Source organism: Cuculus canorus, chromosome 14, assembly GCF_017976375.1.
Source record: "Cuculus canorus isolate bCucCan1 chromosome 14, bCucCan1.pri, whole genome shotgun sequence".
In the NCBI taxonomy this organism is placed as follows: Eukaryota; Metazoa; Chordata; class Aves; order Cuculiformes; family Cuculidae; genus Cuculus; species Cuculus canorus.
This window is the reverse complement of record NC_071414.1, coordinates 5,227,866-5,246,360: the sequence shown is the minus strand read 5'-3', so window position 1 is coordinate 5,246,360 and position 18,495 is coordinate 5,227,866. Positions and strand designations below refer to the sequence as shown.

At 45.9% G+C, this 18,495-nt stretch overlaps 1 protein-coding gene across 2 annotated transcripts in view; it reads right to left on the bottom strand.

Moving 5' to 3' along the window:
• SLIT3 (slit guidance ligand 3) overlaps positions 1 to 18,495 on the bottom strand; it is a 518,194-nt gene that overhangs the window by 8,419 nt on the left and 491,280 nt on the right. For both annotated transcript variants that reach the window (XM_009570808.2, XM_054079464.1), the window contains 2 exons: positions 18,191 to 18,321; positions 876 to 1,030 (listed from right to left, as the gene is read on the bottom strand). In XM_009570808.2, the coding sequence (XP_009569103.2) occupies positions 876 to 1,030; positions 18,191 to 18,321 (286 nt within the window). The remainder of the gene's footprint in view (positions 1 to 875; positions 1,031 to 18,190; positions 18,322 to 18,495) is intronic.

The window sequence follows — 18,495 nt, the reverse complement described above, 5'->3', positions numbered from 1 at the left end:
AGTCTATTATTCTTCTGCTGCCTTTTGTATTTAGAGTAAGCTGACTACAAAATCAAGAACTCCATGTCACTACAAGGGAGAGATTTCAACATTCAGACTAGGATAGAGTTGGGCGGGGGTGGGGGGGGTCTGGCAAAACCAAATCAATTGAGCAAAGCGCAGCCTTCATTCTGTCCTTCATCCCCAGACATCTAACCAGTGGGATGCTCATTATTCTGGGCACTGTTCTCCACCCCACTTGGCTCCTCCTTACTCCAAATTCACTACTGAATGGGAAAAAGCTTCTTAACTGAAGTTTGGTAAACTCTATTATCTTTCTCATAGTGAAGCTTTGGCTTCAGTTTCCCGTGAGAAAACTATTACCCAGGAAGTTCTTAAGTCAGCTTGTGTGTTAATATGGTTTGGAAGTTTTAATCCCCACACCAAATTTTTAGAACTGTATAGACTTCCTAGCAGAAATACATTTGTGGTCTATTTAAGCCTATCGACTATTGCTTTGGGTTTTTTTTGCCATTACTGTACTGTTGGCAATACTGTCATTGTATTCTTCAACCACATCATCTTGGTGCTAGATGGTTCTGGAAGCTTTAGAAATGACAGACTGATTGCTCTTGCCGTGGCTGTGTAACACAGAAACTGTGTGTGCAGTGCTGAGGTTAACTTCCCTGGTCTGCTGTGGGGTGCTGGTGGACTATGGGGTGCGAAGCAGAACAGCAGAGGTGTGGTTTCCAGGCTCTCTGTGCAGGGAAGCAACCTCTGGGAGAGGGGAAAGGCCACCTGCTTGTTTCCCCCCCACGGAGAGTGCTCTCCATAGGGTGGCAGATGCTCCTGAGGGTGCTTCTGAGAATCTCAAAGTTAAGAGTAACTCACTGTACCTCCAATGTAGAGGGGTGTGTTGAAGCTGACAGAGGACTGTTTCTGGAGTTTTCCTAGACTCTTGGGAGTCCCCTTGTCCACCACCAGGTTCAGAGTTTGATTCAGCATCACGAGTTCCACACTATGAAACTGCCCATCATTGACTGTTTCCACACTGAAAGTAAAAGAAGAAAAGAGATGACATTAGAAGATGACATTAACAACGAACTGTCTCTGCTCTGTGACATCCTGTAGGTACCATTCCATGCTCCTTTACAGTCACCATGTTCTCAACATTTCCTCTAGCATGAGCCTCCAAGGTACAAATTTAAGCATTGCACACATACAGAACACTTGAGATGATGGTCAGCTACTCAGCTACTGGCACTGGAACAGGTTGTCCAAAGAGGTCATGGATGCCCCATCCCTGGAGGTGTTCAAGGCCAGGTTGGATGAGGCTCTGAGCAACCCGATCCAGTGGGAGGTGTCCCTGCCCATGTCAGGGGGTTGGAAATGGATGGTCTTTAAGGTCCCTTCCAACCCAAAGCATTCTATGATACCACAGCTGAGGGTCCCAGGGCAGAAAAACTATATGATATATTGGCTGTGGTAGCAAAATTACATTAAAATCTCCAGTTCTGTGCTCTCAGATGCAGCCTGTGCCCCTGTCACACTGCTTGGTGCCCATGTTGCACGATGGATCGTGGAAATGTTTTATTGTACAGTTAGTTTAAAATCAAATTATTTCACAGGGGCAGGGAGAGACTGCAGTACAGGGTGAAAGACAGCAGGGGCCTCTGAAACCAGCATTCCTCACAGCAGAGGCATCTCGTAACTACCTGCTGAGGCATGAGGACAGGCTGAATTACTCCAAGACAGAGAAGGAATCCAGGAGGTTTTGGCTTATGACTGACTGGGGTATTTTGTTCAACTGTCCTACCTGAATACATAGAAAACTGACAAATTGCTACTCTTCTTTGTGAAACGTTTAGGTGTAGATTGAGGCTCGAGAACAAGACATCAGGAATCTCGGGGGGGACAGGGAGCAAGCAGCCACCTGAGCAGACAAGATATTAAAAGCACTGTGTATTCATTGCTCAGGTGTCTTGAACAGTGATTTTTCAAATGCGTGAAGCCTGCAATGAGTCAGAAAACTCCACAGCTCTTTGCTAGTCTGCACCACATACAATCTTCACCTTCAGTTCAGTCTCCCCGAAATTAAAAGATGCAGTGGTACAATTCAATTTGCATCACACTATCATTTTTCACTTTCAGGGCAGCTTCAGCTCTCAAGCCTTTATGCTGCACACTGAAATTCTCTAAAACAACTCAATAGCTTCATGCACTCCTAAAAGCAAAGAGGGCCAAGGGTGGGGTTACCTGCTCTTGAGCAAAGAGGGTTTCAAATTAGGCTTGTAGCCTTAGACATGATGGGACATATCCACTGCTGTAGATGTAATTAAACGGTACAGCCTCTGCTCCATTTGCATGCAAACACCAGTGCATAATGAGACTTCAACAGCAGTAGCGGTTACAGCCAAAATTAGGCTGTGGTCTCTGTAAACTGCCCACATGCCAGTGTTGCCAATACATCTTAAGCCTGGCCTGCAAGCACCCTTCTCCAAATTCCTCCTGGCAGTCTTGCAAGCTGGGCGGTGGTTCTGTTACACACGGATAAAGACAGAAAGCACGAACTGTGGGATTTAGGCATCCTGAGATACTGCTTAGCCAACAATCTGGATTTGGGATTGCTGCATGAGCGCTAAATTAAAATGTAGAATATTAGTTTTAAGAATGGCTTTCTGCTTATTCAAGTAGCCCAGAAGCTCAGCATCCTCTCTCAGTAAGTTACAAAGTCATCAGCCAGATTGCTTTCAGGTGTTTTGTAAAGCTGCAGTATAGACATCTCTGAGCTATTTATCCAGATTTTCTTTACTGTCAGTGGTGAGGAACAGGCACACTTGAGTAGTGACTCATCTGAGGGTGAATCACCTTTTCAATGTATCCACTTCTCAACTCAGATGACAGGCTGCCCATGCATAGTGCCCAGTCCTGCATTACTGATGTGTAAGGCCACTGTAGCATGGAAACAGGACCTCAACTTCAGAAACAAATGACATGACTTGGAAATTACCAAATTCAGTTGTTCCTGGAAGAAGTATCATTTCTGTAGTGTTTTGCAGTAGACCTGACATAACCAATTATAGATTGGTTATGCACTGCAGGTATCTCTGAGGATGTGTGTAGGAAGAGCACACCGCTGTTTCAGAACTGAGCTAACGCACCTACAGTGCTGCTTGGCCCCACAGGATTTTGGGGTCAATCACAAACATATATGCCTTTAAAAGTTCATGTAAGATTACATGGGTTATAAGGTGACAACAGTATACGAGCACCTTTACTGCGCAGCTTTACATAAACACGACCTAAGATAGTTTTGCCACATTAGAGCTCCTGGGAAAGCTCTGCTTGGCCCTGACCTACAAGCAGGTGGCTGGGCTTTGGGTGCTGCTCATCCTCAGGATGGCGAAAGCGCCCCAGGGCCCCCCTGGGTCTCAGCAACCTGGAACTTATGGTACTGTTCAAAGTGTTTTGAAGGAAAAAAAAAACAAAGGCTTGACATTGCACCAAATTCCAGATCAGTTGATCCAGTTGACTCAGTCTGGCTCAAAATAAAGCTGTATCAGGGCCACTGCAAGGGCAGTGAGCAGCGTGGGCTGGGCTGAGAGGCTGGGACTTATGCTGGACTCATTGCCAAAGGTGATGAAAAGCATGCCTATCATCACTGTCCCCACGTCCCCTGTACTGGGGCCCACACCTCTAGCAGACTACTTTATGGATTGACAGCTCCAATAAGTTTGAAAACAGCTGGTCCGCACTTTCTGCTTAGATATCCTTGAATTCTGCTAAGTATCTGCCACGTTACAAGAAACAGCTGTGTTACAACGACGTGCGGACTGGGTGATCCCCATGTGCACCCTGCATCTCTAGCTGTTGTGGTGCAACGCTTATTTCATGCGGGTAGAGCACTTGGACTTCCAGCTGCAAGGTGTGAGATAAGTGGAAATGCAGATTCGTATTTGTCAGTCTCTGCAAAAACGCCAGTGAAAGGAAGAAGTCTGGCCAAAGCCACCGGCTCCGACAGCTGAACAGTGAGGAGGTGGGATGGATGGCTGGACGGCAGGGACTCCTTCCCTGGTGGGATCGATATCTGAAGCTAACGCACAAAGCTACATCGTTCTTTGCAGAAGGCCAAGCCGTGGCCATTTGTCAGAGGACAGCATTATCACGTCTGGCAGGGCTCGCTCTTCCCTGGGCCAGGATTTTACAGGCATTAATCACCTCCTCCTCCTCGGTGGGCGCTTTTTCCAGATTATGCCTTGATGAGCAGGCAAACAAAACTCTGTGTGTTCTGGTGCTGGAAGCAGCTGCCCTACGTGGTGCTCACGCCTTGCAGCACCCTCGGGCTGGTATTTCTGCTGGAAAAGGAGTGAGACGTCCCTGTCTGTAGGTACAGGTGGATGAATATTACTCCGTTCCAACTCGTTCACTTTTTAACTCTGAATTAAAATAATCTGTGCCTGGACTTGGAGAAACAAAGTAATTTACAGCCATCACCCAACACCGCAGTTTTCTAAAGCAGACCAAGTCAAAACAGGCAAAGCCCTCACTTGCTTTTGGAGAAGATGCAAACACATGATGGAAAAGCTGGATGCGGACAGCCAGGATGTCAGGACATCCCCAGCCAGCAGATACTTGTGTTAAAGCACTTATTGCTGTTGCTGACAGAAAGCCGTTAAAGATGCCTTCAGATTTTGGGAGAGATGGAGACAACGCTGGGGGAGAAACCAGTGGTGAGAGAAATGCTCCGTGAACTCTCCCTCGGAGCCTCTTGTGTAGATGGGCCTTTAGGAGACTCAGCAATCGTCTGAGACAGCTGGAGACAGTGGCTTGGCTGGGGATGAAGGGAAGAAAGCCACAGACGCCGAGCAGCGCAGCGCAACGCAGCTCGCAGCACAAACTTGCTGCGCTTGGCTTTTTTCCAAGGGGCCTCTTCGTGACCCAGCTCTCTCCAAGGGGTTTATTAAAATCTTAATTGAATTCTTATTGGGGATCAGGTGGTCTGACCGCGCTTCTCCTGAGCCAGCCTGCGGGGTGTCCCTACCTGCCCCGGAGCCAGGCATTCCGTGGCTTTCCTCGGCAGCCCCTGAGCTCCATCCTGCCGGACAGAGACAGGCAGAGAACTGGGGAGCAGGGATTGAGGCAGGAACCCCGAGGAGCGCACACGGCGGGGGCCGCGGCGGCAGAGGGCGGCAGAGCATCACCGAGCGCTGCATCCCAGACCGGTACCCAGCGCTGCATCCCAGCCTGCATTCCCAGCGCTGCATCCCAAACTAGCACCAAGCCCGGAATTCCCAGCGCTGCATCCCAGCCCAGGATTCCCAGCGCTGCATCCCAAACTAACACCAAGCCCAGAATTCCCAGTGCTGCAACCCAGCCTAGAATTCCCAGCGCTGCATCCCAACCCAGCACCAAGTCTGGAATTCCCAGCACTGCATCCCAAACTAGCATCAAGCCTGGAATTCCCAGTGCTGCATCTCAGCCTGGAATTCCCAGCACTGCACCCCAAACTAGTACCAAGCCCGGAATTCCCAGCGCTGCATCCAAAACTAGCACCAAGCCCAGAATTCCCAGTGCTGCATCCCAGCCTGGAATTCCCAGCGCTGCATCCCAGCCTGGAATTCCCAGCGCTGCATCCCAAACTAGCATCAAGCCTGGAATTCCCAGTGCTGCATCCCAGCCTGGAATTCCCAGCGCTGCATCCCAGCCTGGAATTCCCAGCGCTGCATCCCAAACTAGCATCAAGCCTGGAATTCCCAGTGCTGCATCTCAGCCTGGAATTCCCAGCACTGCACCCCAAACTAGTACCAAGCCCAGAATTCCCAGTGCTGTATCCAAAACTAGCACCAAGCCCAGAATTCCCAGTGCTGCATCCCAGCCTGGAATTCCCAGCACTGCATCCCAACCCAGCACCAAGTCCAGAATTGCCAGCACTGCATCCCGGCCCGGAATTGCCAGCACTGTATCCTAGCCAGGCACCATGCCCAGAATTCTCAGCGCTGCATCCCAGCCTGGAATTCCCAATGCTGCATCCCAGCTGGGCACCACACCCAGGATTCCCAGCACTGCATCCCAACCCCACACCAAGCCCGGAATTCCCAGCGCTGCATCTCAACCCAGCACCAAGTCCGGAATTCCCAGCGCTGCATCCCAGCCGAGAATTCCCAGCACGGCATCCCAGCTCAGAATTCCCAGTGCTGCACCCCAAACTAGCACCAAGCCCGGAATTCCCAGTGCTGCATCCCAGCCTGGAATTCCCAGCACTGCATCCCAAACTAGCACCAAGTCCGGAATTCCCAGCACTGCATGCCAGTCCAGAATTGCCAGCACTGCATCCTAGCCAGGTACCATGCCCAGAATTCTCAGCGCTGCATCCCAGCCTGGAATTCCCAATGCTGCATCCCAGCTGGGCACCACACCTAGGATTCCCAGCACTGCATCCCAACCCAGCACCAAGCCCGGAATTCCTAGTGTTGCATCGCAGCCTGGAATTCCCAGCATTGCATCCCAACTCAGCACCAAGCCCAGAGTACCCAGCGCTGCATCCCAACCCAGCACCAAGTCTGGAATTCCCAGCTCTGCATCCCAGCCTGGAATTTCCAGTGCTGCATCCTAGCCAGGCACCATGCCCAGAATTCTCAGTGCTGCATCCCAGCCTGGAATTCCCAATGCTGAATCCCAGCTGCGGATTCCCAGAGCTGCATCTCAACCCAGCACCAAGCCTAGAATTCCCAGCACTGCATCTGATCGTGGAATTCCCAGTGCTGCATCCCAAAGCAGCACCAAACTCGGAATTCCCAGCACTGCATCCCAGCCTGGAATTCCCAGCGCTGCATCCCCAGCCTTGCCCGGGCACTGCCAGGGTACGGGCAGGGTATGTTGGCTCCTGAAACAGTCCTCGTCGTGCCACGCACCCGCCCTTGCTGTTCCCCAGCTCCCTTTTTGGAAAGGACGTAACCACGCTTGATGGTTTCATCGAAATAATCTGTCCGAGCGAAGCAAAGGAGAGGGGAAGGGAACCGAAGGAAGAAGCCAAAGGGCTGATAGATTTGAGCCATCTGCTTTTCTCGGGGGCACTAACAAACCAAGTCTCATCTTTGAGGATTTTTGCAAGCTATTAAAAGAGACAGGCATGAATTTTTAGCCAACTTCCAACTGTTTTCGGCCACCGCTATATGATATAGTACACAATGTATTTGTGTTGAAAAAAAGGGAGGAATTATGTTTGAAGTGTAAACAGTTAAAGTGTAAGCAAGGATTTTCAGGAATTTAATTAAACTACACTTGCTAAAAAAGTAAGCAATAAAAGGAAACAAAAGAATACTTTTATACAAAGCTAAAAGATTCCTCAGGACCCAGGAAAGGCTTCTTGTACTGCAACGAGCAGCCTGGTGAGGGCTCATCTCCTCAGAGCTTCACAGATGGCGCTCGTAATCTCTACAGGACTTTGAGTCTTGTCATCTGACTCCCCTTGCTCTAATACCCACGAGAGATTTAGAGCTGAGCCACTATAAATACGCCAGTGAACAGAAATGCATTAAAGGATTAAAGCATTCAATTTGAACTTGTAAAATTTGGGCTTTGGGGTTAGGTTTTTTCACCGACGTGTAATACACCTTTAGTGCAGATAGCAGAAAACAGCAGGGTGGAGAAGTCAAAACCAAAAATAGCTTAAAGTATCACAGCAAACCATGTCACTGAGGAAATGCATAACCATCAGTTATGCAAATGAGGACATCAATTCATTAGCTACAGTCTCCAGATTTTCCTGACCTCTGCCTTAATGGGGACATGCCTCATTTGAAGTGCAGGACAGAGAAAACACAAGGATGGTAAGTGACTGGGGAGCAAAGTCCACGGGGAACACTGAACTTAGACAGACTTTGAAAGGGAATAAGTAGAAATCCATGTCCAAAGGAGCTTATGGAGCTTACAAATACATAGGAAGAGCAGGCACCAGGGAAGAGGTACCAAAATCAAGAAAAACAAGGTGAGAGCTGTAGGGAACTCCACTGAGATGTTAGCAATTTGGGAGCTGTGAAACTCCTACAGTGCCAGGCTGACTGCAGGTGTCAGTGGTGGTGGTTTGTCACCTTTCCACGTTACAGCTAACTGCCGCCCTTGTTCCAGTTACAATCAGTCCTTGGCCTAAAATAGATTTAAACTTCTCCATGGCAACAAAGGAAAAATCATAATTGGAATAGTGGTAGAGCTACCTCTACAGTAACACGTCACGTAGAGCACCATCATCTTCAGAAGCCAAATAAAAACCACATGTGGAGGAAAAAGTAAGAAAAATGCTAATGAAACACAAGGCTAGGGAAATAAGAGGTGAAAGAGATATATTAAAGCACTCAAGTTAACTTTCAGCTTAAAATATACTCTCATTTGTTATGTTCAGTCCTGTTTTACATGAGTTGAGCTTTAGGTCTCCTGGGCCGAGAGTGCTCACATTCAGATTTTTTTCCTTGATACCTCCATTTGCATTTGCTTGGTTTTATACCTTTTCCCCTGCTTACAGCTCTGTAGACCACCCAAACAAACCACCTTTCTCTTCTTGGTGTTTACTGCCCTTAAACACTGGCAGCTGATTACTGTATCTCCCTTAATGATCGTTTGGCCAGGCTCTGCAGATCTGATTTCCAGTCATAATTCAATTCCTGCAGCACCCCCGCCAACAGCCAAAGTTATTGTATTCCCGGCCTTCTAAGAGAAAAGCAGGGACCTTTTTGTACCCCTGCAGCATGCAGTTAACACAATGCTGACCCCTCAACTATTTATACAACAGTCGGCTCCGTAAGCCGACTAAGCAGTGGTCAGGGTAAGCACTCCTCGCAGTGTCCCTGTCGCCCCCCTCCAGCCCCACTGCTGGGCAGCCCAAGCTGCTCCGCTCTCCTGCAGGATCATCACGTCTCTCAGAATTTGTTAAACGCAAGCATAAGGGCAATAAAAATAGCTTGAATGAACTCCCCCAGTCCAAAGCCCCTCCTGAATGACAGGTCGCGATGTTAGTGCCTTCCCATCCCGCTCCAGTAGAACGCACGTGTCCGTCACAGCATGCAGCGAGCTGCAGCGCCACGAGCTATTGCATCTTGGGTGTTTTTACTGTAACATGCCTCATATAAAATAACAAACCCAGTAAATACAGAATGCAAAACCAACCACTGAGAGGTTCTGCAATGCTATTGGGACTCATTAAAACAGTTACCCTTAAAAAAATGAGCCTGCACAGAGGAAGGCAAGCCCTGGGCGAGCAGCGGGGCAGCAACAGGGCCAAGTGTTGTGTCCCCCCGGCGCAGGGACAGGCATGTGGCACACACTGGGGTCTGCAGCAGCACAGCCCTCACCCCGCCAGCGCTCAGAGCAGAGCAGGGTGCCTGCGTTCACTTTTCAGTGCTGGTGTCAAGCGCTACCGCACACAGCTCTGCCATTCAACCAGGTATCTCATCCCAGTTCCTCACGAATCCATCCAGCACGTGTCTTCACAGAGCCATTCCATCAGAGGGGATACTTTACATCATTTATCCCTGTTTTCAGGTCTGGAACATATGATGGTGTCTGCTGTTTAGCAGCAGGGATCAGGGTTGCTACAGAATACAATTAAAAGTGCTTCTGATTAGAATGGCAGACAGAGAATGATGGGGTTTGTATGAGATTGGAAGCTAAGCCTCAAGAGAAAAAAAGCTGTGTCTGTTTACAAACCTGATACTCAGTCAGGAAATGAAATTGTTTCCACCTCACCTGTACCAACGCACCTACAGTTGCAGCCTCTCCTTCCACAAGAATAAACGAGCCCTGTGGCTATCTGAGAACCAGCTTAGCAGCTGCCCTGCCCACCTGTCCCAGCAGCACTGGGCACGCAGGCGGGGGCAGAGGTGTGGGTCACAGCTCCGTCTGCGGAAGCAGCACTGAAATATTTGTGCACAGAGCTGTGCCGCATCCCTGTGATCCCCCTCGGTGCCAGTTCCGTGAACAGACTGCATCGGCTGAATCCAGAGCCTGGCGCTTGCTATGAATGGGATGTAAATCTGTCCCACATGGTGCACATCTAAGCTTCACGTTAGTCGTCATGTTTACAAGGAATTTATAAGCAGAAAAAAATAAACATGTTATATGAGCTTGCTACATTTTGTTGCAAGGCAAAAATGTCCCAATTCAAGACATGTGCCAGACATCAGTTCAAAGGAAGTTTATTAAGTCATTTTGACTATCATTAGGTTTATTCCAGCATTGTGTGTTATGAGAGTACTTCAATCTTTCTCTGATGTAACCTCTATTAAACAAATTGGCACTGTTGCACTAACAACCTGTGCTATAGCAAGAAAATACCTTTTAAAATACCCATGCACACCTCTCTCCCAGTTAGGGACTGGAGAGGGGGTCCAAGCACAATACTGTGTTTCCAATAGGCAGAAACCAAATGGAGTCCTCAGGAGGTGGACTAACATCCACACTAGTTTATGAAGGCTCAGGAGCCGCCAGGACCACTGTCAGGGTTTCACTGATACTCTCGTTAGAAGAAACAGTGAGGCCAAGTTATGGAACAACTGATGACTAAATCAGGTTATCTGCTGTGAAGTAGCAGAAATAGTTCTTATTTTACAATTACTTTTGGTTGGGCTAAGCAGGCTTTTAAGGCTTGAGCTGAGGTGGCTAAAATTCAACCCAGCTACTGACTTTAACAAACGGGGAAATCTTCATTTATAATGCGAGTTTCTGCATTTTCAGTAGCAATTTTCTTTTCATGATAGAGCTTATATTATTTTTAATCATAGTCAAATCACTGTAAAAAACAACTTTTGGCTTCACCATTAATTTTTTACATAAACCCAAGACTACTTTGAACATGAAAACCAGCAAGTGCCTGCAAGGCACTGAGATACTTCTAGAGTTCAGCAAGCTTCCAAGAGCAAACACTTCCCTTCTTGATGCTCTTGAGAATACTGTTGAATGGCAAACACTCTCCACTGCAAAGTAAAATGTCATAACTGTGAAAGATTTGCTTTCCACCTTTAGGTGCAATCTTCTGAGGTGTCCAATACAGTCAGGAGAGAGGGAGGAGCTGCGTAGGGCCAGTGTGCTGTGAACTGAGACTCTAACTAGAGGCCAGACTCAAGGTATTTTAATGCAATAATTCATTTTGGGTGGTGTGTCCCGTCCCTTCCCTCTTGTTCAGTTATGAACCATCCCCATCTCATCACCTCTCATTTCTTCTTGGGATTAATACCAGCATCTTGCTGACTTCTTTATATTTTTATTATCATTCTGTGCTGATGGAAAACAGCATTATAATATTAATGCACTGAGGTTATAAGTATATGTGTGTACTGCACTCCTCTGCTTCGTGCAGCACTTCCTAGAACGCTGCTGATCAACAAAGCAACCAGCAGGGATGGACCCAGCATATCTGCTCCAGCTTCCATTGTGTCCCCTTCAGCTGGGAGGGAGCTGCCGGATAACAAAGCTGGGGCCGTGCAGAGGGCAGGCAGGCAGTGACTAAAGCGACAGGGTGCAGACCAGCTCATGGGGGGCTGTTTCAGAAAACAACATCAAATCAACTTGCTTAACAAATACTCAGGCTACTAACGATCTTCTCATATGTTGTCTATGCATCAAAGCTAGCAGAGTCTGTGGAAAACGTGATTTGAGAGGAGTAGGACTGGCTCCTGCCACCTGTTTGAAGTTGATTTGGGTCTGCAGCAGTATTCTGTTTTTTTCAAAGCAGCGATAAAGGTGACAGCGATGGTGGAGATGGCCACATTCCTAATCAAAAGGATACAACTAACATCTCTGCTTTACTTCAAGTGGTCATACTACAAGTTAATTGAAAGAGTTAGTCAAAATGGCATGAAAACCTTTGTGGCAGAGGAACAGCTATTGAGATTATTGCCTTCACAGAGTGTGGGGTAAGTTCTCCAGGATTCATGTTGAGTGCCGAGGAAAAGGCAAAGCCACACACCAAGACAGTGGTGAGGCACTGGCCCAGGTTGCCCAGAGAAGCTGTGGCTGCCCCATCCCTGGAGGTGTTCAAGGCCAGGTTGGATGGGCCTTGGGCAGCCTGATCCAGCAGGAGGTGTCCCTGCCCATGGCAGGGGGGTTGGAACTGGATGATCTTTAAGGTCCCTTCCAACTCAAACTATTCTATGATTCTATGATCCAAGAGCAGCTTCCACTGACAGCCCCAGATTTTGGGCTGAACAAAGTGCCCTGAGACCTCCAAGAATGTAACTCCATTTCTGCCAGGGCGAGTGGCTTTAGATGACCTGTTCCTAACTTTCCATATGTGGTACACAGACACGTCAACGCCGACTTGCTTTGTGAAAGGTTTTGCCTTCCTCAGATAAAACCTCTCCCTCTGAAACACCCTACACAGATGGGTAAGGTTAGAAATAAAGCTGTGCGACTGCAGTACAATGTTTCTGGCCACTCAAATATTACACTGAAGAGAATGAGCTGGGCAGAGGCAAGGAGAAAGAGGAGAGATGAGAAACTGTCATTCTTGTGAGAGACACTGTGGAGATTTAGAAAGAACAAAAATTAATTCAGATTAACAAGATTTTGCCTGCTAAGTCCTCAGGCAGCTGAAGGACAAAACTTTACCCTTCTTAAGCTTCATCTCAGCAGAAGAGAGTTTCTGAATTTCAGGAACGCAAATATTTGATTCTAAGCCTAATGATAAAAGTTGGATGACATTTTAAGGTCTTGGCCCTACATTTTCACTGTTCTACTGCACAAAAATCCAAGAAAACCTAGGGAAATGCAGTGTTTGTAATTTGACAAGAACTCACACACTTGTCTTTTTTGTCCCATTCAAATACACCAGAGCCCTTTAGAAAGGCAAAAAATAATTCATCTGTCCTTTGCCTGCCTCATGCAAGATGTATAAGAACATTCAAATTTTACAACTTTTACTGTGCAGGTCAGAGATTAATACTGGTTTCTTTCATTATATTTCATGCAAAATCCCTAAGAAGCATCTGAAAAAATAAGTGTGTGTGATGGAGAGAATAAAATGAATTGCTAATACATGGGATTGTTAGGAGCTCAGTGATATCTCATAGAAATCTCTGAGAAACAGTCTGTTTAGAGACCTTCCAGAAGTATCAAACAGGAATCCCACCAGGGAGAGGCACAGCACAAGCTGCAGACTATGAAGGTATTAGGAATGAAAGCACCAGTCATGCAGTGAGCTCTGCAAAGAGACTTCTGCTAAAAACCGGGTTTGACAAGCCCTAATAATGATCCTATGAATAATTAAGGCTTTCACTACTTCAGCACATTCTTCCCTTGAAGGCAGTAAATTAACGGTGAAGCCTCGCAGGCTTTTCTACAGATAAGCAATTGCACGTAAAGAGAGGCGACTACACAAAAATCTCATCTCCTGTATCTTTGGAAGGTGTGGAAGTTGCTTCCATCACCGAAGCGCCTGTTCAATCTCAGCAACAGAATCATGGAGAAGCCTATGAAATCTGGGTAGAGGACCAAAATCCTTGAGGGCTACCAAGGGCATGGCCAGAGACCTGCTGTTGGACAACGAGTGCTGGTGGCCACATGGGCTGTTCCTCGGGCTCCAGCCACCACGGGCAGAGGCTGAGTGATGTGGAACAGCTCGGAGAGTTTGCAGATGCTGCTGGGGTCACAGCCTTGTGCTGCTCCACAGCCTGGAGGGAGAAGGGAGGAGGAACCACACGCTCCAGAGATGCGCAACGCATTACTGAAACAGTTTTTCATTTTTTTTTGCATTTCTGTACTTTTTGTGCACAGAGAACCAGATTTAATTTGTCATCCCCCAGCCATCACATACGAGGCAGATACAGTGAGAATTTAAGCTTCCCTCATTTCAGGCCCTTTCCTTTAACCATAAGAACATCTGTCTATGCTATGCAAGAATTAGCCAGACCATGAGAACTGCATGATACGATCTATGAGAAATATTTTTAATGATGTAGCATTTTTGAAAACAGATTATGCAAGGATACGTTTAGAAAGAATTATAATGTAACTTGGATGTAGGCTCTGCAGAAAGACAAAACCAATTAATTCTTATGTTTTCCTAACTGCCTCCTTTTTCACTGCCGTCAGGAAGCCTGCATGAAAACATATGATTTTACACTAATGACGTCTGCATCTTGCTCGTTACCAGATATGACAGCCTGTACTCAACATGGCAATCTGGGAACTCTGGGGGAATTACATTAGTGGTTTGTGTCAAATTTTGATTTTCTGTTTTACCAGTAAGGATTAATTTAGCATCCAAATCAATAGGGTGTGTGGTAGTATAAAACCTATCTGAAAAAAAATAAATAAGGTCTTATCTCTGGTTCAAGGAATACATGTAGGGAAAAAGAATGAAAATAGAAAGCTTTCCCTGTGGAATACAGTTAAACAGATACTGGTATCAACAGCTGAACGGCGAAACTACAGAATTACGTGCTCTTTATTAATCCAAACTTTTAACAATTGGACCATGGTGGTAAATAAAAGCAGCACATTCCTCATCGGTTGGTATCATTGAATTAGAGTAGCTGTAAAAAGGTTTACTTTATTTCAAGAGCCCTCTGTTGGCTCAGTACAAGGCACTGTCATGGCATTGAAGAGTAACTCTCCCAGTGCAGAAAACAGGAGGTCACTAAAGCACTCGGAGACAGATTTCTCTTCTCATTTGTGCATTTATAGAATATTAAATGGGATAAAAAAATCCCAACAAATAGGAATCCTACTTCAAAAATGGATCTTCTATAACATGTGTACTATCCAGGAAACCATTATTCTACGGTGTGCAAATAAGCAGTTCCAATCACAGACCTGTTGGCTTTTCTTTTAAAAGGGCAAGTTCAATCATTGCATATTCAGGCATTAACTTGTATTCCTTTCTAACTTGATGATAAACGACAATGTATTATAGGTAGTCTTTTCCATTGGACATTTGATGACCTTTATCTGACTAGAAGGAAAGAAAAATCCAATGTTAACTTTAACCTTTCTATCCAAACATACCATAGGAACGAGTACATGTAAAACAAACCTGAACGTACAGCGAGTTAATCTTGGGCTTTTCCAGACTAACTTTGTGTTGCAGTTCTAATTAAATCTGCCGAAAGGAGCAACTAAAGGTACCGTAACGGGTCCACCCCAAGAGCCAGAGATCTGATTTAAAGCACCACAGGGGAGATAAAATGAATTGCTCTTTCCCAGCATGCCTGCAATCCGCTCTGATGCCACATCCTGCCCTTGGTCTCCTAGGACAGTTGTCACAGTGAGGTCACCCGCAGAATACGCGGCACCCTCCTTGTTTCTGGTACAAACCTGCGCCCTGGCTCTACAATAAAGGGCTGGGGGAGAGGTTTGCAACGTAACACACTGCACACTTCATCCTTCCAGCACCCTTCTGCTGAATGGGACTGAAATCTACCCCCAAGTACACCTTATTTGCTGCTGGCTTCCAAACCTGTCTGATTACAGGTTTTATCTTATCCCTACAGGATATTACCTCTATTAGCCAAGAACTTTGCTAATTTTACGGTTCCTAAGTACTATTAATAAATCTTAGCATGGAGATTCGGATGAAGAATTACAGATTACGTAGCCTGCCAATGACTTCCGACATCCCATCATGAGAGTCCCTGAAATAGCCAGCAAAATATCTCCGTTACAGCACAGGACCAGGTCAATTACAGATTTCCTGCAGTTGTAGCTGGCACGGCTCCCACTAGGCAGTATTTTAAGGCCTCCTCCTCTTTTGGCAGACTCTTCTTAGGGAAAACAAGAGCCAAAGCTCTCTTTCCAAGAAGTGGACCCCCTTGGAGGATAGCAGTGCCTGATATTGCCCGTGAAAATTAATCTAATAGTCTTGCAATAGAGCTTTCAAAGGCAAACAGTTCACTTCTGCTGAGACTGAGATTTAAATGAGGCATCGAAACAAGACAGCAAGGAGAAGAAAAGGCAATAGAGAAGGCAAACCAATGGTTGAGACTAAGTGTTGAATGTTTCAGGTTCTCCTAGCAAACTTATTTTTAATGAAAAATTGTAGAAGTTGCAGAAAAGAGTTCCCCAAATTCTTAAGGATAAGGCCAAATGCATCACACTGAATCAGCTATTAACTTCATCAAAATGCAAGTTAGGATTAAAAGTACACAATTAGAAGTATGGATAAACTCATGAGAGCCAGTACCAGATATAAAAACACCTCAACTTCCCCAGAGAAAGCCTCAAAAACATCAACAAGGTATTAGTGACACAACTTATGGCCCATGCCTGAATAATGGAAATGACTGACTGTTGTTCAAGCTACTAAAGGAAATGAGGGATTTTCCATTATTTGGTGTTTACCTCAGTGCCAAACTGGAAGTCATGTCTTAGCCAAACAGAGCTCTTATGCCTTAGCTAAAAGTCAAACCGTATATATAGCGAGGTCAGACCAGATCCACTCACGCCTTCTACCCTTAAATCCTATGACTGTAAGAAGAGAAGCAGGTTTCCTTCCCCTTCTGCGGCCCTTAAGGAAAACAAGTCTTTCAATCTATTTAGAGGCCCTTTTTGACATTCTTTAGATGCAGTTTTGCTCAATCAACCTAATCTTTTCTCATCAAGCTCCATGCTAATCCCATTTTGCTCCACTCCTTAAACTAATAAAAGATTAGAGTGACATTTTAGAAAGGGCATCGTATTAAGCAGCTTCTTTCCCATCTCAACAGATCACACAGTACAAAATGCAGTGAACAGACCATTAATCTTATGGTAATGAGATGTCAGTCTGAATGGAGACCTCCTCCTTGATCAATATGAAGGGCGCAAGAATAATGAGGACACTGCTGCTTGCCACCTCTGGCTACTTTGCCAGAAGGCAGCAGATCCATAAAGTGTTGCTGCGATGATGGCAACAGCTCTTGTCGCCACACCACTCTGCCCTGAACAATGGGGAGCGAGCATCCACACCAATCCATCACCCCCTGCGCTGCCCACACACACTGTGTTTTCCCCTATGTTCTAATTAATGGCATAAAACCGTTAAACAGCTTCAGCTTTGCTCTAACATGAAATCAATTAGGATTAGCAGCCACGCACAGAGAATTTTTTCACATCTCTCCAGCTGGTGAAAATCACTAACTAACTACTTTCTTCAGTCCTACAGTGGACAAGCCATTACTCTACCTGGTGACATCTCTGCACTGCTATTATCCAGTTTCATTTTATAGAGGATGGATTTTCTTATTTTCTTAAATAAGTCACCATTCCCTCTAAAGAAAGTTCTGTATCACTCCCGTCCTCCTGGAAGACTCAATTTCTATCAGGTGCTGACAAAACTGCCCAGAAAAAGGCCACAGCACGTTCTGGCTCGTGAGGCATCCTTTCACTGCCTCTAAAAGGATGCTTTCCCTTGAAGAGCGAGGTGGGCTGGGAAATCCAGCTTTTTGCCACACACAATGCCACGAAACTGCTCTGAACCTGAAAGGACGCTATGTAGTAACAACTGCACGTTTACATAGAACAAACTGGAGCAACGGGGCTTAAATCCGAAGGGAGTTAACTCGAGGAGAGAGGACTGCTAAAGGAACAGTGGACGACAAGACTGGCACATCTCATTCCTAGGGCAACACCTCTGTGCCTGGGTTTCTCTTTTACATTTGCTTTTCCTTCTCGTGACTAATGAATAAAATCCGTGGGTTTGCTGTCCCCAAAAGCCAAGTGTCTGTAGGGTGATTTGACTTTCAGTTTACCTTTGTAATCTTTGCTTTTTCACGGTTCGTGTAGTTACTACTGATACGGTAAGAATTCTGCTGAAAACATTCACCCCCTAGAGGAATTCAGCCCTTCTCCTTCTATTTGACACAGCCTAATCCTGCAGTTGCACAGTCACTGCTCTGTCTTGGTACAGTAGATTAATGCTAAATACCAACATCAAAGAAACTGATTATTTGGAATTATTTCAAGGTCAACATTCACAAGAAACTAAATCTTTCAAGTAGATGAGAAAACACAGTATTGTTTTGCAATCACAGTAGGACACTATCACTAGTATTGCCAATAAATGCCAATTTTTAACCAGGCAGCCTCCATCTAAGCCTTTATTCTGATTTTCTTATCTAATTACATAAATAAAAGGGATACAGTGAAATAAAATAAAAGGTTCTTCTCCCATGCACATCACTTCGAAAAGTCCTACCTCTCCATTTTTTTTGGAAATCATCTGTTTGGGTAAAGCTTTGCTGCTTACCTGTATACTGTGGTTGGTGGAGAATTCAGCGTGTCGTAGATGAGCCTCACGTGTCCTTGGTACAACTCCAGTGCCAAAGGGTCATTGTCTCCTTTATATAATAAGATGCCATTGTCCTTGTCTGTTGCTACCTGTGGAACATTAATAACCAGGTGAGGCTGCTTGAGAATTATTAAAAAAGAAATAAACCTGTATCAAAAATCATACCAAAATGATATACGCAATTCAAACATAATTTAACAAATCACATCCATGAGCAAGAACAAGAGCATAAGACACAAAAAGGTGACATTGAGTGGGCTCCT